General features: G+C 44.6%; 1 protein-coding gene across 5 annotated transcripts in view; it reads right to left on the bottom strand.

Annotated features, from left to right (window-relative positions):
* The window catches only part of SGCG (sarcoglycan gamma), a 185,393-nt gene extending 164,694 nt beyond the window's left edge, over positions 1 to 20,699 (bottom strand). The window contains exons 1-2 of one of the 5 annotated variants that reach the window (XM_034758759.1): positions 20,596 to 20,699; positions 17,987 to 18,114 (exon numbers count right to left, since the gene is read on the bottom strand). In XM_034758759.1, the coding sequence (XP_034614650.1) occupies positions 17,987 to 18,004 (18 nt within the window). In that variant the 5' untranslated portion in view covers positions 18,005 to 18,114; positions 20,596 to 20,699. Of the gene's footprint in view, positions 1 to 1,254; positions 1,321 to 2,421; positions 2,513 to 17,986; positions 18,115 to 20,595 lie in introns of those variants that run through there. The other 4 variants (XM_034758754.1, XM_034758760.1, XM_034758755.1 and 1 more) reach the window with 4 other exon arrangements.
* Between the last annotated feature and the right edge of the window lie 2,238 nt (positions 20,700 to 22,937).

Below are 22,937 nucleotides of genomic sequence, written 5' to 3' on the forward strand. Positions count from 1 at the left end.
AAGGGTTTGGAATGGGGCGGGGAAGGGGTGGAGTTGGGGTGGAGCCGGGGGGAGGGGGGCACGCAGGAAAACTGTTTTGCTTGGGGCAGCAAAAAACTTGGAGCCGGCCCTGTCAGCTGGTGATTTAGAGGGTGGACCAAGATTTTCCATGCAGTTGATGCTCTGTACTGATCAGTGCTGGGCGCAAGAAGTGAGAGCAGGGAGACTGTCTCTCCTGTGCAATCAGTGATCCCCTGCTGGTGCCCAAGCAGCCACAAGGAGGAGGAAACAGCCTGACTTAAAACACAGAGGGATGAGAAATGGGAGATGGGATGTGGATGTGGGGTTATTATTGTCAGAGGTCAGGGAGAAGCAAACGGGGAGGGGAAAGCAGTGGCTGACAGGAGCCACTGGTGGGGACAGCAGAGTGTTTTGAGAAGTAAACTGCAAAATATAATCTACTTTCCCCCATCCAACTTTCTTCTGTGAAATATTACTCATATTTATTTGCAGAGTTACTGAATTCTTTGCAGAAGAGATTTTTAAGGGTTTGAAGAAGTCAACAGTGGCCAAAATCACATATTTATTACAAATCTACTTGTCTTTTAACTCATTTATTAAAATGGCACTCACTAATACCAGATTTAAGTAATTACAGAATTTGGAGCAGTGGTCTCCAGCCTTTTTAAGCACAAGATCCCTTTTTGAATTTAAATGCAACCCAGGATCTACCTCAAAGAAAATGTAGAAATAACAGTAATCACACAAACCCAAACACCCTTGCCCTGCCCCCTGCTCTGCCCCTTCCCCAAGGCTATGCCCCTGCTCCGCCCCTTCTCTCAGGCCCCACCCCACTCACTCCATCCCCCCTCCCTCCGTCACTTGTTCTCCCCCACCCTCACTCACTTTCACCAGGCTGGGACTGGGGGTTGGGGTGTGGGAGGGGATGTAGGCTCTGGGATGGGGCCAAGGGGTTCAGACTGTGGGAGAGGCTCCGGGGTGAGCCTGGGGTAGGGGGTTGGGGTGCAGGATGGGGTACGGGCTGCGGCAGGTTGGGATGCAGGAGAGGGTGCAGGGTGTGGGGTGCATGAGGGGGCTCAGGGCTGGGGCCGGGGGTTGGGGTGCATGGTGCAGGCTCTGAGAGGGAGTTTGGGTGCGGGGGGGGGCTCAGGGCTGGGCTAGGGGGTTGGGGTGCAGGAGGGGGTTCAGGGCTGGGGTAGGGGGTTGGAATGCGGGAGGGGTTTGGGGTGTGGGCTCCGGCTGAGTGCCGCTTACCTCAGGTGACAGTGCAGCGGGCTAAGGCAGGCTCCCAGCCTGCGCTGGCCCTGTGCTGCTCCCGGAAGAGGCTGGCATGTTCAGCAGTGGTTTCTGGAGGGGGACAAGCAGGTGGCTCCACACGCTGCCCCCGTCCACAGACACCACCCCCGCAGCTCCTATTGGCCACGGTTTCCCGTTCCCGGCCAACAGGAGCTGTGGGGGGTGGTGCCTAAGGGTGAGGGTAGCGTGCAGAGACCCTCTGCCCCTTCCTCCCACCAGGAGCTGCCGCTGGACACTTCCGGGAGCGACATGGGGCCAGGGCAGGCAGGGAGCCTGCCTTAGCCCCACTGCACCACCATACTATTAGTGGCCTATCTCCCAGTTTGGCTGCAGGAGGGTCGTCAACCGTACTCTGTGACCGAGATCGACTGTCAGAGGCTCCACAATCAACCAATTGATCGCAATCTACCTATTGGTGACCATTGATTTAGAGCCTTTTACTTCTAATGTAGGACACTAAGGTAGTTGCTATTTAATTCAAGGTGGCTGTGGTGGTGGTGTCTAAGAACTATCCCTGATTTCTGCCTCATGTGATCAGAAGTTGTTCATGGCAGCTCCTTCTGACTCCCTCCCTTTGATCCCCACACCCTATATAGTAGGGAGAGAGAGAGGGGAAAATGGGAGTAAAGACCCCATTCTGGACTGGATTAAGCCTTGAGTCTGTACTAGATGTACAAAGAATGAATTCACTCTATATACTACAGGCTCTCTCAAGCTGAGATTAAAATAATTTATTGAAAAATCTGTGTATATCTATGTTACATTATATAAACTCAAAAAGTGTTACAAAATTATTTTCTTTAGTATTACATAAATAAAAGCATATACAATGCAATACACTACTGAATGTAACTATTTCCACAAACAATCCTATTGTAGTCTATAAATTTAAATGTTTCAATATTTTTATAATTATATATTAAAAATCAACACTTTAACTTTGGCTCCTAAAGTAAACACATAGAAACATGATCTTAAATTAGGACAGCAAAAGCTCAGAATGTCATACAAAGGAATAGATGGAAGATAATCTGAACAGATCTAAAAACTGTCAGTACAAAAAACTCTCTCTTTTTATTACAATACCTATATCAAAACAAACCAAAAACACTTTTCATAACTTACCTTAGAGATCTGAAACAACACAGACTGCTGAATTAATTATAATCAGTCTCCTCCCAAGATGCAACATGTAACTTTTTCACCACTTTCAAATCTGGAGTGGAAGATATTTTAGGCCTGGCTAAGTATCACTGAAAGAAAATTCGTTCCCATGTTTGGCCATGTCTTACATTCCATCTCCTTTCACTGGCAATACAGACACAGCTAATTTTAATCTGTGACATAAACAGCTAGCATGACAGTTAAAATTGTTTAGGCACTGACTCCAACACGCTGCACTAACTGTACCAGCATAAGAAATTTCTGATGTACAATAAAAGGGCCCAACTGTAGTAGGTCCAGGGCACCAAAAATTCCCAGTTACTCAGCACCTTGCAAGATTAAAATCAGAGGATTACTAAAATCTTTAGCTTCCTATAACACCCATTGCTAATTTAAAGACAATATATATTCAGACTGCATACATAATTTCCAATGGAAATCTAATAATCTGTTCAGTAAAATATTTATTATGTTAACAATACTCTAATTATAATACATCTTTTATAAATATTAGTAATTAATATAATTAAAACAGCACAACAACTTATTAGCCACTTTCTTACCACTGACATATGAAATATGAAAATGTATACCACAATCTTTGTTTAAAACAATCTAAGGGATGCAGGTGCAGGCCTTAAAACTACATATTTAGTGATGAAATTATGCTAACATTATGTTACATTCATAAGTGTAATTTTATGTTCAAGTTTTAAATGTAAAATCTAGAATTCTGGCATTGCACTGCTTATATTAGCCTGATTATACAAATACTAACCCTCAAACTCTGTTTTCATTCATGATACTTTGGATAAAATCAGTGCTGGTAGCTATTTACATTATAAAATACATTAAGATATATATTTGAAAGATTTGTAGAAGATTAAAAGCTGTGTAAACACTTGTTATGTGAAGCACTGTAATCATTATCCATATGTTTCATATATGCAGAGCACTTGGGGAGGGAAAAGATGTTGGAGCGTGTGGCCCTTAGGTTCTTCTGGACAGGGATCCACAAAGAGGTCTGCGATTTCTGTGCCTCATGCCCCAAATGCTAACTGGCAAGATCCAAAGGTATGCCAAAAGCCCTCCTGATTCCGCTCCCAGTGGTGGGCATACCCTTCGAATGAGTAGGGATGGATCTAGCGGGTCCCATCGAAAAGAACATGTCAGGGTACCATCACACATTAGTGATAGTCAATTATGCCATGCACTGCAAATGCCCCACCATAACAAATGGACTCATGAGGGTCTTCACAAGGGTCAGAATACCAAAAGAAATATTGACAAACCAGGAGTCTAACTTCTCATCTAAACTGATGCAATAGCTGTGCAAATCGCTAAGCATTCAGACCCTCAAGATCTCCATCTACCATCCACAGACAGATGGGCTGGTGGAGTGATTCAATGGGATTCTGAAGGCCATGTTGAGAAAGTTTGTTGATTCAGACCCCCAGCACTGGGACTGACTACAATCATCATTACTGTTTTCCATAGAGGAGGTCCCCTAAGCCTCCACCAGATTCTCTCCCTTTGAGCTTCTTTATGGGACACAGCACAGGGGCATTTTTGACCTCCTCTGGGAAGCTCGGGAAGAACAAGAGTCCTGGACTCAGTGTCATACGTGCTTCAACTGCGAGAGAGACTGAAACGCTAAGGCGCTTCATCAAGAAAAACCCTTTGAAAGCCCAGCAAACACAGAAACGCACCTACAACTAGGGGGCCCAGTTGCAAACTTCTGAGCCAGGTGATAGGATGCTGTTGCTACTCCTGACCTCCAAGTCTAAACTACTGGCCCAGAGGCAGGGCACATTCAAAGTGATGAGGAAGGTTGGTCCAGTTGACTATGAGATTCAACAGCCTGGGAGAAAGAAGGAAACACAGATTTACGATGTCAACATTGAGCCTTCCAGGCCTTCAGAAGGACTTCTGATAGTCCTGTACCCCCTAGAACCTTGCCACAGCCTCTCATCACTGGGTGGTACAGCCAGTAACTGTAATACAAAATAATAAGTAATATCAAATTCTTGAACAATAAAATTAAGGGAATGCTTATTATGTATTTTTAATATTGAGTATGGCTCAAAATATTTTAATATTAAAAAGTGAATGACACTTTCAGTGATCAGGAAAAAGTGTTATATTTGTCTTTCAGTGTGAATGCCATGGAAAGGAGCAGAGAGTTCATGGGAAGTAGGATTGAGCCTGGAGTGTTTTAATTTGAGGGTGATAGCACTTTGTTGTTATTGTTATTTGTTGGAATTTTTTGTTTTGTTTTAGTAAAGATGATCTCAAGGAGGTAAATTTAGACCAACTGCAGTTGGTGTGTACAATATTTGGAACAGGGTAGGGGATGCCACCTGTTCATAGAAACATGTTTCAAGATGTAGGTTTTCCTCGGATTCTGGTTTTGAATCTCCTGTACAGTACTTATGAAACCTTTGATTCAAAAGACAGAAACATGAAGAGATTTCAGAATGCATTTAAGCAGATAGGTATTTCTTTAAATACCAATAAAAAAATCAGAATTAAGCTCATAATAGACTCTTTCGAGAGACATTGATTTTAAACTAAAGTGTCTAGAGACTACTTTCTTTTTTCAAAGGTGAATGCACTAATGTTTCCTGGATTTCATTATGACTGTAGTATATTTCACACACACACACACACACACACACATACACACACACACACACACACATCCTGAATTGTATTCCCAGTTAAAAAATGGCCTTATGAAAAGCCATTTTCGTTTCACTTTTAGGTGCAGTTTACTCACATCATGTTTACCTCCCAACTGTTTCAAGTAATTTAAAAAAACATGCAAAACAAAGTAGCACAAACACAAAATATTCCATCTGTAGCATGTGTCTTTTACTAAGGTTACAGTTGCTTAGGCCAAGGCTAAATATAGCAGACAAATAAATTCTCTTCCTCTTAAACTCCTGTTTACAAAAGCCCAATTCAATATTACACATGGGAGTTCTCCTCTCAGCATATATAAATACAGTATATGTGTCTATGTAGAGACAAAATTTCTCCCCAAATTCCTTTGTCTGTTACTTTTCCCCAGCTCCTGGCATTTGAAAGGGGCTGGCATGTTCAGCCTCTCACCTGGTACTCTTGTTTAGCTGTAATACGTGTACTCCTGCTAGTGTTACACACCAAGGAACTGATTTTAATTTATACTAACACACCCTCGTAAAGGGTTTAGGGTAATTGAAAATCCAGCCCTAAAACACAAGGTGTAGAATGAGAATTTAAATACACTTACTGACATTGTTTTGAATGTGAAGCCGAAGTGTTGTATATAAAGCACTGAAGTAATAAAAAAGAATGATGATTACTCCATCTTTGTGGATGAATTATAGAATAACTATTCAGTTGCAGTTTGAATGATTTTTTAAAACAATTTTGGCTGCTCTTGGCATCTATTAATGATAGAGATTATATGCTAACATTATATATTTAAATTTCTAGCTATGTGGAATTGTTTAGATGTTTTATAGATATTTCTTCATTTAAAAAATTATTACAGTTTGAATATGATACTGGATTTTTGTTTATCATGAAACATTAGTAGTAGTAAATCTTACACAGGTAGAAGTTTTCAAAGTTTTACTATTAGATTACTTAGACTGAGGAATAAGTGTCACAACATAACTTCATCATTTTATTTTTTCTCAAAGACATTGTTAGGGAAGAACTATATTGATTAAATATTGGGACAACAGAGTATTTATTTTTTAAGAAAACAATTTTGTCAGGCTAAATCTTCAAACAAGAGAGATTGGACTATTTAAATGGAGATTATTAAACACCTCAGCCTTGGGCCATCATGTTGAGCCTTGGGCCTTCACTGTGGAGCTACCACCCTCTCACGGGTACAACACAATTCCAGGGCTAGTCAATCACCTGATGAAGATGGCACATTTTATATTCTGTCATGACATCCCCACTGCCCAGGAAACAGCCCGTCTGTTCCAACACAATGTGGGCAACCCATGAAGGTGAAAGACAAGTGTTGTATCCAACCAGGAGTTCCGGTTCGTTACCCACTTTTGGCAGGAATTTCTCTGCCTTTTGGGCAGCAAATCTTGAACTGACGGCCTATCACCCTGGTACCAATGGTCAGGCAAAGAGAGTCAATGAGGTCCTGGAGCAATACCTACTCTGCTTTCTAAACTACCACCAGGATTATTAACTAGCACTCATTTCCCACGTAGAATTTGCATTCAACAACTCCATGCACACTGCAAACTCAGCAGACCGCTTTCTTTGCAAATTATGGATTCCACTCTTGGTATTACTCCAAAATCCCACTAGATTTGCCAATGATCACCATTGCTGACCTCACTGCATATATCCACCAAGTACAAGTGAACCTCGGAGTTATGAACACCAGAGTTATGTACTGACCAGTCAACTACATACCACATTTGGAATCGGAAGTACAAAATCAGGTAGCAGCAGAGACCAAATAAGGGAAAAAAAAAAAAGCAAATACAGTACAGTACTGTGTTAAATGTAAACCCACTAAAAAAATAAAGGGAAAGCAGAATTTTGCTTCTGCATAGTAATGTTTCAAAGCTGTATTAAGTCAATGTTCAGTTGTAAACTTTTGAAAGAACAATCATAATGTTTTCTTCAGGGTTACGAAAATTTCATAGTTACGAACAACCTCCATTCCTGAGATGTTCGTAACTCCGTGGTTCTACTGTACATCAAGAACTCAGGCACCAGTTAGAAGAGGATAAGACAGCATACAAGCACCATGCCGACCAACAGAGTCAGCCAATTCCCAACCTCAAGCTAGGGGATAAGTTTTGGTGTCCACCCAAAACCTGCAATCCACCTGTCCATCTGTGAAGCTGGACCACAAGTACTTGGGGCCATTAGTGATCACAGAACAACTTAAGCCAGCGGCCTTTTGATTGCAGCTACCAGAATCACTTAAAGTCCACCTCATGTTTCACATATCCCTCCTGAAACCTTTAATCAAGGATCCCTTCCCACACAACACTAGTCCTCCCTGTCCAACCAAACCTGTGCAGGGCCAAGAGGAACAAGTAGTCCAGCAGATTCTGGACTTTTGCTGAGTCCAGGGAAGACTCCAATATCTGACTGACTGGGAAGGATATGGCCTAGAGAAGTGTTCATGGGAACATGTCCACGGCTTGCACCTCCTACACACTTTCCTCTAGGTCTATCCCAAGAAACTCTGCTCAAGGTCTCCTGGAAGGCGAGCCCAAAGGTAGAGGAGCGCTGCCAGGGACCAGACTAGCTAGGACCAGGTGCTGGCCTACTCCCTGCTAACTTCATAGCTAGGCAACCAATGAGCCCAGATGCACTGCTTTGGGGCTGACAGAATGACCACAGCCCCTGATTGGCTACTGGTTTAGCATCCCTGTTTATAAACCTGGGCCCCAGAGCAGATCAGCAGCTGCTCAACACATATCATACCTGCAGCCTCGCTTGCCCTTGTTCCAGCCCTGCTCCAATCTGCTTCCAGTCCCTGCTCCTGCTCAAGCCCCTGCTCCCCTATGGCTTCAGATTTCTGGCTTCGATTCCCGGCTCTGCCTCTCGCTTATGACTGTGGTTGATCCTCCGGTTTTGACATTCAGCTTCTGTATTTCTGATATGATCCCTGGCTCTGCCTCTGGCTTACGACTCCAGTTCTGACATTCAGCTTCTGTTCCTCTGGTAATGACTCTCAGCTCATGTCGCGGAGTATTGGGGGACTCAGGGCCCTGCACCCCCGGCTTCCTACGATTCACCATGACTCTCAGCCAGCCAGTAAAGCAGAAGGTTTATTTGGATGACAGGAATACAGTCCAAGACAGGTCTTGCAGGCACAGACAACAGGGCCCCCCTCAGTTAGGTCCAGCTTGGGGTCCCAGGGCATGCCAGCCCACCCCCCTTGGGGGGTCAGAGCCATCTCTGCCTCCCAGCCATCTCTCCAGCCTCCTTCCAGCCTGCTTCCAGCACTCTCCTTCAGCGACCCCTCCCTGGGACAGGGATGGCCACCTGCTCTTTCTCGCCCGCTGGGTCTGAAGCTGCAGCCTCCCTGAGCCGTGTCCCTGGGCGTTCCCTCCCCACCAGGTTAGGGTCCTGCGCCTCAGGCAAGGCACCCCCCCCAAGGCCAGGGCGCAGGGCCCCTCGCCGGCTCTGACTGCGGGTCACAACCAGTGCCTTTTGGGGGTTGCTTGGCCAGTTCTCCAGGTCCCCCCCCATCAATACCTCAGTGGGCAAATACGGGTGTACCCCCACATCCTTGGGGCCCTCCTTGGCCCCCCACTTCAGGTGTACCCTTGCCACGGGCACTTTGACTGGTGTTCCGCCCACCCCCGTCAGGGTCAGGTAGGAGTTGGGCACCACCTGATCTGGGGCCACCACCTCGGGCCAGGCCAGCGTCACCTCTGCGCCCGTATCCCAGTATCCATTGACCTTCCTCCCATCCACCTCCAGGGGAACAAGGTACTCTCTCCGGAGGGACAGCCCCGCGCCCACCGTATAAACCAAAAACCCTGAGTCTGGGGCATCCAGCCCCCTAGAGGAGCTGGCCTGGGGCCCTTCTCTCTCTTGAGCAGTTGATAAGCTGCCAGCCCCTCTTGCGTGAGAAGCCTGCCCCTCGTCCGTCTGGGCCTCTACCAAGTTAACCCTATGCGGGTTCGGTCTGCTCAGTCTGTCCTTGAGCTTGGGGCACTGGGCCCGAACGTGGCCTCTTCGGCCGCAGTAATAGCAGCTCATGTCCTGTGGGTCCCCTCGAGCCGGTCGGTTGTCCCTGACGCTGGGCATTCCCCGTGGGAGGGGATTCCCCATATTCCCCCTTTGGGAGGTCCCAGGGTGACTCTCTCTCTGCATCACGGCGGGCCTGTTCCTTTGGGGCTCCTCCCTGCCACCCCCTGACCGGCTCTTTACAAACTCATCGGCCAGCTGCCCGGCGTGTCGCGGGTTCTCTGGCTTTCTGTCCACCAACCACAGCCTCAGGTCGGATGGGCACCGCTCATACAGTTGCTCCAGTACCAGCAGTTTAATCAGGTCCTCCTTCGTCTGGGCCCCACCAGCCCACTTGCTGGCGTATCTTTCCATGCGGACGGCTAGTTGCAGATATGAGATCTCAGGGGTTTTATCTTGACTCCGGAACCTTCCCCGGTACATCTCAGGAGTCAGCCCAAACTCACGTAGCAGGGCCTTTTTGAATAGTTCGTAGTCCCCTTTCTCTGCCTCTCCCAGTTGGCGGTACAATGCCACGGATTTGGGGTCCAGTAAGGGGGTAAGGACCCGGAGTCTGTCCGCGGGATCAACCCGGTGCAGCTCGCAGGCCGTCTCAAAGGCCTCCAGGAAGTCATCCATGTCCTCCCCCTCCTTGTATGGGGCCATGATGCACTTATCAAAGCTCCGTGCAGTCCTGGGTCCCCCCTCACTCACCGCAGCCGGGGGTTCGCTGCCCTTCAATCTCGCCAGTTCCAGGTCATGCTGACGCTGTCTCTCATTCTCCTGTCTCTGTCTCTCATTCTCCTCCCGTTCCTGCTGACGCTGTCTCTCTTCACGCTGATGCTGTCTCTCTTCATGCTGTCTCTGTTGTTCACGATCCTCCAGCTCTCTCAGTTTTAGCTCTTTCTCCCATTCCAGCCAATTCCGCTCCCCGGATGCCGAACGTCGCCGGGAGGATCCTCTGCTGGCCGGCGAGCTTCGCCGGGAGGGTCCCCTGCTGGCCGGGGGGGCCACGGCGCCTTCGGTATTTGCTGGGCTCCTCCCCACCCTTCCCCTAGGCATAGGAAGGAGGGGTCTCGGGAAGCCCTCAGCAGCCGGCTGACCACTCCCAGCTGGGACAGACACTGGTGCCTGCGCTGCATTTGCCAGGCTGCTTCCCTGAGACACAGGGATCGGTTCATTCGCGCGATCTTCCGCCTCTAGCTGGGCAATGAGCTGTTCTTTGGTGAGCCTCCCAATACGCAGCCGCCTCTGCTTGCACAGCTCCACCAGGTCGCTCTTAAGCCGCTTGGCATACATCTTCCTGCTGGCCACTCACCGGCCTGTGTGCTCACAGCTCCCCACAGTTCCCAGGGAGACCCCTAGTGTGCCAGCCCTTCTCGAGGTCACCACCTCTCTGCCAGGGTCGAGCTGCAGACTCCTCCGCCCCTGGGACCACTCGCTGCGATCCCCCCGGGGGACCCTGTTACTGCAAAAGTCCTTCTCGCTGGTCACACACTCCCAGGGGTAATAACCGTCTCTCTCCCACTCTTCAGCAGGCCTGGTCCCCGTCAATCCCCCTTCGTTTTACTGCTCCCCAGTCACTTACTGCAGGAAGCGCCGTCCACGGGGTGCAGTAGATCCCGCCGCTGCCACCAGTTGTCGCGGAGTATTGGGGGACTCAGGGCCCTGCACCCCCGGCTTCCTGCGATTCACCATGACTCTCAGCCAGCCAGTAAAGCAGAAGGTTTATTTGGATGACAGGAATACAGTCCAAGACAGGTCTTGCAGGCACAGACAACAGGGCCCCCCTCAGTTAGGTCCAGCTTGGGGTCCCAGGGCATGCCAGCCCACCCCCCTTGGGGGGTCAGAGCCATCTCTGCCTCCCAGCCATCTCTCCAGCCTCCTTCCAGCCTGCTTCCAGCACTCTCCTTCAGCGACCCCTCCCACAGCCTTTGTTCGGTTTCCCGGGCCCCGGAGTCACCTGACCTCCAACCCCCTCCTGGGTTCTCATGTTACAAGCTCAGGTATGTTCCCTTGGGCCGGCTCCCATCCCCCGATGCAGACCATCCTAGTCACACTCCCCTGTCAGCATTCCCACACCCCAGCAAGAACAGTCCCAGTTCGTCACAGCTCATCTACTGGACTCTGCTCACCCTGCACCCAGCTCTAACTGGTAGGTCAAACTCACTTCCACCAGTAGGCTTGACTGCCAACAGCCCAATCAGCGACACACAAAGGCTTTGTAAATTGTATGGACAGATTCCCAAATTGTCATAACATGTTTAAGAAATTTTCCCAGGATCTTCAAGAAAACAACATTTTAACAAGATCCAGCCCAGTGGTCAAGCCCTACCTTAAAGTAAGTTTTTATGCCAGAACCTGGACTACATATCCAGACTTTTAAGCCTTGTCTACACTACAAATGCTTTGCCGGCAGAGCTATACTGGGAGAGCCCTTAGTGTAGATGCAGCTAATGTTGGCAGAAGATTTTCTCTCAGCACAGTAACACCACCTTCATGAACAACATCAGCTATGCTGACAGCAACGATACATCCACCTTGGGGTTTTTGCTGGCATAGCTATGTCAGTTGGGGGGGTGGTTTTTTTTCACACCTGGACCAACACAACTACGTCAATAAAACTTTGACCTTAGTACTGAAGACATAATACATCTTGTGTTTGAGAAGGTTGGCCTCACTTTACTATGTGGGGAATGCATATTGCCAATGTGCACACCTCTGAAATGGAACCCACAACCTGAACTACACAGAAGGTGGATATACATCTCTAAAGACATTTGACAAATTCAAGGACATATGGCCTGACAGTGGTAGATTAATACAATATAGTGTTTGATGTAGCCAGTGACTGTTGCCTTTGTAGTTGTTTTGCCTTTGTGGCAAACCTTGAAATATACTTCTGAAATTCATGTGATACTCCTGGGGGAATTCTGCGCCGAAAAATTCAAAATTCTGCACCAAAAATTTTGTGCACATTTTAAAATTCTGCATAATTCTGCATATTTTATTTGTCAAAATAACTAGGGCTGTCAAGTGATTTAAAAAAATCATGATTAATCATGCAATTAAATAAAATTAATCACGATTAATCGCACTGTTAAACATGTTAAACACTGTTGTAGCATGTAAATATCTTGCAACACCGGCTACAGCAGTGCCATGAGAATGCCTGTTCTCACTTTCAGGTGACATTGTAAACAAGAAGCGAGCAGCATTATCTCCTGCAAATGTAAACAAACTTGTTTGTCTGAGCTATTGGCTGAACAAGAAGTAGAACTGAATGGACTTGTAGGCTCTAAAGTTTTACATTGTTTTATTTTTGAATGCAGTTTTTTTGTACACAATTCTATATTTGTAAGTTCAACTTTCATGATAAAGAGATTGCACCAGTACTTGTATGAGGTGAATTGAAAAATACTATTTCATTTGTTTTGTACAGTGCAAATATTTGTAATCAAAAATAAATATAAAGTGAGCACTGTACACTTTGTATTCTGCGTTGTAATTGAAATCAATATATTTTAAAATGTAGAAAACATCCAAAAATATTTAAATAAATGGTGTTCTATTATTAACAGCATGATTAATCGCAATTAATTTTTTTAATCGCGATTAATTTTTTTCATTGCTTGACAGCCCTACTCCTTAGTATTTTCATTAAGATCTTCCTGTTTTCCTCTTTCTTCTAAGAATACTGAAAACTTAGCATGTCACCAACATTCTTTGTGGACTTTTGAAAAGTAGCAGCAGCTGCGTGGTGACACAAGAAAGCTTGGTTCCTCTCAAATTTGTCTCAAGTCTTTTTCCAAATAAAGAATCCAGACTCTGTGAGAGCTCATCTGTGTACTTAGTCAAAAGTAGGTTGTGCCTAAAAGCTGTACAACAGTAGAAACAAAGTGCACTGTCACTAGCTTCAGAATAATGGAGACACTGAAAATCATCAAACCTGGATGAGCAGAAAGAATGGCTCCTTTGCCACAGTTAAACATAGCAAAAGATTTAAGTTATGGTTGATGAGGTATCTCAGAAATACTAAAAGGATCAGCCAACTGACAGATTCCTGTTGCAGGTCATGGCTAAGACAGCTCAGTAGTACAACCAGCAGAAGCTGTTCCACTTGCTCTTGAAATTGTAGTTTCCTCCTTTTTAAGCACCCATGTTTTAAGGTATTTCATTTTAGCACCCTGAAAATATACACTTTGTTTCTGTAATTCACTTAGTCGCTCCTCACATAGTAAGAATGGTGTATGGCTGCAGAACTAAAAATAAACACAGTACTCTTTGGCAAACAAATATTTAGTTAACCTCTTAGTTTTAAATAGTCACTACAATCTTTGTAGAACTATTATGTGGCAGAATGAAGAAAGGGAACAGCTTACATCTGATCCATTGATTGCCCTGGAAAACAATTGTTTGTATGTTCTGCTTATATAACAGGGGTGGTCAAACCGTGGCTCACAAGCCGCATGCAGCTCTTTTACAGTTAAAGTGTGGCTCACGGAACCCCCCACCCTTTCCACACTTACCAGACTGGGAGGGGAGGGGGGAGCTCGAGACCTCTGCCTGGCAGCGGGGTGGTGGAGTAGGGTCTTCTGCCCAGTGGGGAGGGGGAATCTTGGGGCTTCAACCTCACAAGGCATGCTTACTGGGGCTCGGGGATTCAACAGGCATGGGGCTGAAGCCCCAAGCCCCTGAAGGCGCCTCCCACAGGGCTGCAGCCCCGAACCCTGGCAGGTATGCCCTGGCTCTTGAACTTCTGAAGATTGTTAGAGGGTCAGTAAGTTTGGCCACCCCTGTTATATAATCTCCTGGTTTCCTTGCTCCCCCAGGCTCTGACAAGAAAAATACTACAAGTAAGATGGCAGCTGGAGACCCTTTGACTGCCCCCTCCCCAGGCATGATGGGACTGAGGTTAGAGGCTGTAGAAGGCAGCCAGGGAACCACAGCTCCATGATATCTGCCCTACCCCTTCCCTTTATGAAAAGAACAAATAGAAGAAATGAGGAGGGAGCGAGGGAAAGGAAAGAAGACAAGAAGCTATCAGGAGGCTCTAGCAGTCAGCTGTAGCGGAGTGAAAGCTAGCTGGACCTATCCCAGGTTTTCCTAGAGAGAGACAGAGTAAGAGGATGAGCATCTTGAGATCCTCTGTGAGAGACAAAGGGAAACAGCCAACCAGAAGCACAGACAGATGAGACTCACACAGGAACTGAGAATTCCCCCTCAAAAGACAAGACCCTGCTTGCTGAACCATTTCCCAGCCAGGGAACAAAGGAGATGGAGCCTGCTGCAGAAGAGACCTTCAACCTGGCCCAGACTACAAAAGAGCCAGTTGATACCCCAGGAGAAAGAGTGGGACTTCAAGCAGCTGAGACAATCAGAGGACTATACCCTTCCTGTGATGAAAAAAATAAACTGAATAATCAGGGGACTGCCTCTGCTACAAAAAAAATAGATAGTGTGAACATGATATTCAATAGCTATTTTATTTTTTAACACAAGCCCTTACCTTCCAAATAAATTTGTCTGTGCCCCTAGGAAATGAAATTGTTTTAAGGACTTAGAGAAGGAAGCAGATGAAGCTCCCAGAAAAGGATGGAAGATCAAGAAAAACCCATTTGATGGAAAAGCAAAGTAGAGGAAATCACTAGAGGGGTAAAATTGTCTGAAACTGAAAAAAAAATACTGCAGCCAACACTATGCTGAAAGTACACATGAGCATCCTCTGGTGGACTGCAAAGAAAAATGAAGCCAAATTCAGCACAGCATTAGCAAGAAAAATTATTGGCAGGGGAAGTTTGCAAAGCCTGCTCCCTCTGAATTCTATAGCAACTCACATACTGTTTGAAATAGACTGGAGGAGGAGGAGGGAAGAAGCAGCAAGAGCAGCCTCTGAAGAAGACAACTTTAAAAGCTGTGAGAGGCAGCAGGGACAGAGGACAGTAAGGGAGGGAACTCCCTCAGTAGCACTAGACAGAATCTGTCCCTGGAAGAAGATATTAGCCATAGGGATGAAATCCCTGTGGGAAAGGATAATAAAGAGTCTGAAACAAGAGAGTAAGTGGAGCCTATACAATTGGTGATGGATCCACTGGGGTTTCTTAGGTTTGTTTTTCGTATCACTGATAAGTTGCACAACTCATAGAATCTTCAGAGAAGCGCTTCAGGCTATTTTTTCTTGATCTGTTCCTTTCTATCTTCATCCTTCCTCTTCTTGCCTATTTTTGGAGTCATGTTGTATCATTTCAGAAAAGAGCAAGAGTAAAGAAAAGCCTGGAGTAAGAAGACTCAGAGCTGTGCTCTATTCTTCCAAAAAAAGAAAGCAAAGAATACTGGAGCAGTGGGAGGTGAAATCAGTTTATATATTCCCTTCGGATTTCACTATTTGCCCTCTTGCTTTTTGGTAGATGATGCTGTAAAACTAGCTGTTCTGTATTTCCAGCAGGATGGGGGAAATATGCTCAATGAGCAGGATATTACCAACTGGGACCAAAATGCCCTAAACTAAAATGTGAACTAATTAAATACTGAAACTGAAGTCCTTTTTGGACTGATGATGATTTGGGATAAGGAAAACGGATCACTCTTGAATACAGAATAATTTCCAAAATTTTGATTAACTCATTCCAAATATCATTAGTTATGTATTTGTATTTGATCTTTTGAAAGGCAATATTTAAAATAATGGAGCAATGAAAGCATGACCATAAAATACTTTTACCAGTTTCCTTTGCCTATTTGTTTAGCAGTTTTCTTAAACTATCAAGAATGAAAGCAACAGAGGGTCCTGTGGCACCTTTAAGACTAACAGAATAACTAACATAACATAAGACTAACCTTCTTAAAGGTGCCACAGGACCCTCTGTTGTTTTTTACAGATTCAGACTAACACGGCTACCCCTCTGATACTTATCAAGAATGAGCTTGAATTCAGGTCTCTTGGTCTAAATGTTTTCCAGAGAAGTAGATATCCTCTTGTAGGAGGCATAAGAAATATGGGAGAAACTGCCACTTGTCCTACTAAGAAGGACTTGCTAAAAACTTTCTCTTTACTCCCATCCAAGCTCACCTAATTTTAATTATAACATTACATTTGTACAGGTTTCAGAGTAGCAGCCGTGTTAGTCTGTATCCGCAAAAAGAAGAACAGGAGTACTTGTGGCACCTTAGAGACTAACAAATTTATTAGAGCATAAGCTTTCGTGGACTACAGCCCACTTCTTCGGATGCATATAGAATGGAACATATATTGAGGAGATATATATACACACATACAGAGAGCATAAACAGATGGGAGTTGTCTTACCAACTCTGAGAGGCCAATTAATTAAGAGAAAAAAAACTTTTGAAGTGATAATCAAGCTAGGCCAGTACAGACAGTTTGATAAGAAGTGTGAGAATACTTACAAGGGGAGATAGATTCAATGTTTGTAATGGCTCAGCCATTCCCAGTCCTTATTCAAACCGGAGTTGATTGTGTCTAATTTGCATATCAATTCTAGCTCAGCAGTCTCTCATTGGAGTCTGTTTTTGAAGTTTTTCTGTTGTAATATAGCCACCCGCAGGTCTGTCACTGAATGACCAGACAGGTTAAAGTGTTCTCCCACTGGCATTCCAACTGATCAAACCTATCAATGTGTCTCTATTACTTTTAAGTGAAAAACTGTAATTAACGCTACAAACTTAATACTCCAAACAAAGCAGAAAGCAATTAAACTTTAATATTAATCTCAAATTTAGCAAGAATGACAATTTGATAAGGTACAGTTACATAACATAAGAACATAAACTAAAAGTTAAAACTCATGCCCCCAAAAAAGAATTAAAGGCAAATGTGATTTTATATTTTGTGTAAATGTTTGCAGCTCCAAACAACATCAAAAATTATAATCTACAGATATAACAGTTAATACAGCAGCTCAATGAAAATAGTGCATTATTTGAGGAGTGGTATCTAAATTGCTTATTTTGTAAGTATGTATGTAGTCAAACATAAGAATAGATGAGTTAATTCTTGTATTCTTATAAAGTTGATGATTTTCATAATATTCCTGGACAATCATTTGTAAATAAGTTTCATATGGAAAACAGATTATGTAGGATGCATGATACAGGATATGGGCATGACTAAACACAAGTTGCAAGGTATACTACTCAGAAGTATGAAACAGCATTCAGCAAGATATCCAACTGTTCATTGCAAAGCATTCTTATAACTAGCAGTCTTGAGGATAAATATCTTTTCTGCTGTGTAGAACAAGTTATATTTTTTTAAAAGCTGTTTTATAACAACAAAATCTAACACAGGGTAAAAATACATAATATCACTGCCTCTGGCTTTAAGCATTACAACCGAAGGTCTAATTTTCAAACTTGGGTGCCCCAAATTAGGCATAAGATCCATATTTAGGCTTCTTTGTCATCCATGGATCAAATCCCAATCCCACTGAAATCACAGGGAGCTCTGCAATTGACTTTAATAGAATCAGGATTGATCCTAACTGCTTATTTAAGTGTCCAATTCTTTACATATTCACACGTGTAAGTTTGCTTAAGAAAATGTTTCCATTTAAGTCAATTGAAAGACAGCAATAAAGTTACTCACATCTTCGTTTGCTGGACTGAGCACTAAAATCAGCATTTAGGCACCTAAATTTGAAAACTGCAACCACAATCTTAAATCATCACTCCTCATATCACTACATCCTCTTATCTTTTATTACTTAGTTATATCCTCACAGACATTTTATTTTACAAGCTTTGCAATATATTCATTTCTGTAAAACTATCTTAAAGACAGTCTTATTACCTGTATGGATGGCTCCATCTTCTAATGCATTAGTACTTCCTTCCTCCATGAAACCCAGGATTCATTTATCATGTTTTTGAGAGCACCACCAAGTCTCTAATCATTTTTCCCCCTTAAAGTAGTAAGAACTGTGAAAGGACAACATATTTTACAATGGAAACATTATATGCTTAATGCTGTATCTATTTACTATGTTCCACCAGTTGCATGAAAACTTAGAAACTTGTCAATTTGAAATCTAGTCAACATTTAAAAAACAGTTGGAAACAGTTCCTGGATCTATATTTACCCATACCCCAACCATATATTTTTTTAATTCTCTCCCTCTCTCTCTTCTGATGCTAGGTGAAAGATCCACATAAAAAAGGGAAATTGACTAAAATGAAAATATAAAATGAATATATACAAAGTGCTGTCAAAAACACATAGGATCATTGACTCTGATAGGTATGAATAACTGTTCATTAATGTATAAAGGGTTCCCTGTCTAAAAAAATTGACAAGTATTGTTTTTGCTAATTTCCTTGTTATAGTAATCATTGCTGTTACTTGTAACAACAGAAGTGTGATTTTTACTTCAGCGGTGTCCTTTTTTAGAGGGACACATTAAATTTGGCTCAAAATTACATTTTTTGTTCAAAAAACCCCAAAACACCTTTTTCAAAAATCTATGGTTAACAGAACTTTAATTTCTTTAAAAAAAATCACTTTGGTGTTTGCACCAAACATTGCAGCACTGTAATGGAGCATGAGAATTTGAAAGTGAAACAACCACACTTGCAATCAGTGGGGCAGTTCAAAATGGGTCCCTCTCGATGTAGAAGAAATAGGGTTGGCAGCTAAGTATTCTCTGTGAGGGGACATTCTCTGTGTGGAACAGCCATCATCTGTCTGAAACAGCCCAAATCTACTGACCTTCAGGACACATTGAGAGGTACATCTATTTATATGGGCTGCTATGGAGGTGGATTTTGAGGGCAATCTGATTTGTTGTAGACAAGGAGTTTGGTTGCTGGCAGATGGTTAATTTTTGGTTTTATAATTTAAGGCAATTAAAGCCCTAGTTAGGAGCCCCTTTTTATTAGTTATTTGTTTAATAAATCTAAATAAACAGACCTACATAAACAAACATAAAACTGACTAGTTTATTTTCACCGGCCTACCTGAAAGCAATGAAAACAAAATACCACTGTGAAAAATAAATGTGATTTTAAATTTCTTTTGTTTTAATCTGAAATGTTACTAGAAACATTGCTTTTTGAAATGTTACTTTGACTATAACAGTGTTCCTTAAAGGTACAGCAAAATAACCATTTCCAAAAAAAAAAATACACCACTATTGTGGTGTATTAACTATTGTATCATATAGCACAACAAATATGATATCTCATACACATACATAAAGATGAAGGACAATTATTTAAGGAGAGTCTTTGTTTCCTTTTATTTTTACAGAAATCTAAGTTGATATACAAGTTATGCAAATATCAATACAAAATTAAAATATGTTTGCTAAAGATGCTAAAATTATACATCCGCATAAATAAATTGCCCATATATAAATGATAGAAAAGTTTAGATATTTAACACACTGAAACAAGTTAAATTAGATGAAATTAACTGCTGACTACAAGATCCTCCTTCCAAAGAACAAAAATCACAGTATCAACCACTCAAATGTTGCAACTATTTATGTCTTAGCAGAAAATGCTGTATCTCCCCCCACAGCAAACACTTGTGAATCCCTCTCATTGTGAATTTTTTCACTGGTTTGCTCTTTTGTGTAGCAGTCACATGAGCATGGAACTTTCTGTTTAATCTTATCCTCAGAAACACTATTTACATTACACTCAACCTGAATAGGCAGGGTAGCTTCCAGCAAAACCATCACCACATCTCATGTAACAGCTACATGCTCACTTTATACCCCACTCCGTTGGAGAAACCAGTTCAGCTGAACTGATTAGTTCCATTTCTGGGGGGAAAAAACACAAAGTGTGTAGTATTTATAAAATACTCAACATATACCATGAATCACCAATCATCCCCTCCTCAATTCCCACCCAGAACAAATGCCATTCTCTTTGTCCAAGCAATCGGTCTAAGAATTACTTTCCTCCCACTGCCCGCATCCCAGTACTCTAGGCAATGGGTTTTACAGTGCAGCATGGGATAGGATGGCCATATGGGATGGGAATAAGGCAGGGGGCTGCATGAGATCAGGGGGGTGGCCACACGGGATGAAAGTGAGGCAGGGAGCTGTGTGGGATGGGATGGACTAGCCCCAGGGAATGGGAGTGGGGCGCAGAGAGATGGGGTGAAGCAGGAGGCTTCATGAGGTGAAGCAGGAGGCTGCATGGAGTGGGGTGGCCACGTGGGGTGAGGTGAGGCAGGAGGTTGCATGGGACGGGGGCGTATAGGACAGGGCGAGGCAGGGGCTGTATGGGATGGGGCGAGGCACGGTCGGAGGCTGCACAGGCTCGGGAGGGTGGCCGTATGGAAGGGGGCGAGGCAAGAGGCTGCGTGGTCAGGGGGTGTCCGGATGGGCGAGGGGCCGGGAAGGGGCTGCGGGGAAGGGTGCATGGGAGGGCGGGTTGGCGAGGGTTTACCTGCTGCTCCCGCTCGGCTCCGCGGGGGCTGCACGCGGCAGAGTCCCCGTGTGTCCCTTCATGCCGCGGAGGCTGCCGAACCCGCCCCGAGGCACAAACCGTCACCCAGTCTCCTCCCCGCTCGCCTAACACGGCGGCTGCCCCAGTCGCGGCGCGGACAGCGGGCGCCGCCGCGGTGGGGCAGGGGGTCGCCGCCGCCCCTGGGGCACCGGGGAAGAAGGGATGGAAACTCCCAGGCTCCCTCCTTCCCCCGGCCCGCCGCGTCCGTCTTCCGACTCCGGGGCCCCAGCCGCGCGCTGCTGAACAGACTCCTCCACCTGCGCCCCGCTTCGCTCCAACCGCCAACCGCCGCCATCGCCACACGCCGCGCCAGCGGCTGGCACGTGCCGCTGCTTATCGGCAGGGGAGCTTCTCCCGCCAACATCGCTTAGGCTGCGTGCAGCGGGGGGGTTATGCCGACAAGAGAGCGCTCTCCCAGCAGCACGGAGTGTCTTCGCCAGATGTGCTGCAACCGTGTAGCTGTGTCAGTGTCACTGCAGCGCTGGAAGTGTAGACGTGGCTTTAGTCCAAGTTCAGAGTTTGCTATACAGAGACCTCAACCTGCTTGGTGCCGTGGCAAACACATGGTTAAAAACCTTTTTAATCTTTTATTAAAGATACAGAAACAAGGAGAAACAGTTAAAGCATCAGAAATGTAAAGAATTAAGTAAGGCTTTCATTTTAACAACATATCTTGTTCTCTTTCCCTTTAGCTGGAGAGAGTTTTCAAAGGAAAACCCCCTTTTTTGTCCTTTTTGGGAAAAGAGAAGTTAGCTGAGATGGATTGAAGCAGTTATTGCTGCGATTGTTAAAGTCCAATTCCATTTCATCCCAAGCAGTGTTTGGGATTGAGCAGGAGCAAGTAGGCGTGGTGATGTCATCTGGATACCTCTTTGTGGTCTGGTCTGGTCAGGGCATCCCTCGGGATTAGGGCAAAGAAGGTGTGGGGTCACAGGAGATGGTGGTGAAGCTTGTTTCAGTAGCTTCCATTTCTTCTTTCTCACCATTCTTCTTTCTCTCCATCTGTTCTTTCTGTATGATCATCATTCTCCCCAATGTCTCTTTCTTTAAGGACCCCAAAAGGGATTGATGGGTGGAATAGCCCATCTCATTATTTTGTCCACCAATTAGGCCTAATATCTGACACACAAATTTTGGTTCATTAATTTCCAGTTCCACATCTTCTGTTTTTACCAAGCATGATTTCAGCATAGTCCTCCAATTAGCAACGTGGCTTTAGCTCTTTGTTTGGACTAATTTAGTCTGTCTGGTTCTCTAGCATCTGTTTAATAACATTTTTTTTAAATAACTTGATCTGCTTGGCATGGTAAATGCCTAAGCAGAGAAAAGTTATAGACCTGTTTTCACAATTATTATCAATTGCCCTTGGAGGGGCAAATAGAAAGGTGATATCTGGGAAAAGAGGAAGGACTGTGGCAATTTTGAGGTAGTAGTGGGGGAGTAAGAGCTTAATATTAACAAAGGAAAGATCAGGTTTGAGAGATGAATGGAGCAAGAGGATTTAGGGGGAAGACAGAATGAAGAAATTTAGAGGAATGAAACAGGAGGGGGCTAAAAAGGAAGAAAGCATTAGGATATATCTACACTGAAAAAAAAAACAAAAAAAAAAAACCCTGTGGCAGCGAGTCTCGGAACCCAGGTCAACTGATTTGGGTTGCAGAGTTCACAATATGGGGCTAAATAAGTAGTGTAGATGTTCCCAGTCGGCCTGGAGCCCAGGCTCTAAAACCCAGAGAGGGGAGAGGATCTCAGAGCTTGGGCTCCAGCCTGAGCAGGAACGTCAACAGTGCTATTTTTAGCCTCTAGCACAGTGGTTCTCAAACTTTTGTACCGGTGACCCCTTTCACATAGCAAGCCTCTGAATGTGACCCCCTTATAAATTAAAAACTCTTTTTTATATATTTAACGCCATTATAAATGCTGGATGCAAAGTGGGGTTTGGGGTGGAGGCTGACAGCTCGTGACCCCCCTATGTAATAACCTCATGACCCCCTGAGGGGTCCTGACCCCCAGTTTGAGAACCCCCGCCCTAGTATGAACCCTGTGAGCCCAAGTCAGTTGACCAGGGCTCAGAGACTAGCTGCCATGGATTTTTTTTTCAATGTACACTAAGAGGCTTGGGGGGAAAAGATGCATGAGCCTGTGAGATTGTGGGTAGGAAGGGGAGTACGTGGTAGGGAAGTAAGATTGAGGGAAGAGAGGAATGAGTCTGGGAAAGAAGGGCAGTGAGTATTTGTGGATGAAGGAGACAGCAAGAGGATTTTGGCTCTGTAAAACAGGAT

Source organism: Trachemys scripta, chromosome 1, assembly GCF_013100865.1.
Source record: "Trachemys scripta elegans isolate TJP31775 chromosome 1, CAS_Tse_1.0, whole genome shotgun sequence".
Classification (NCBI taxonomy): Eukaryota; Metazoa; Chordata; order Testudines; family Emydidae; genus Trachemys; species Trachemys scripta.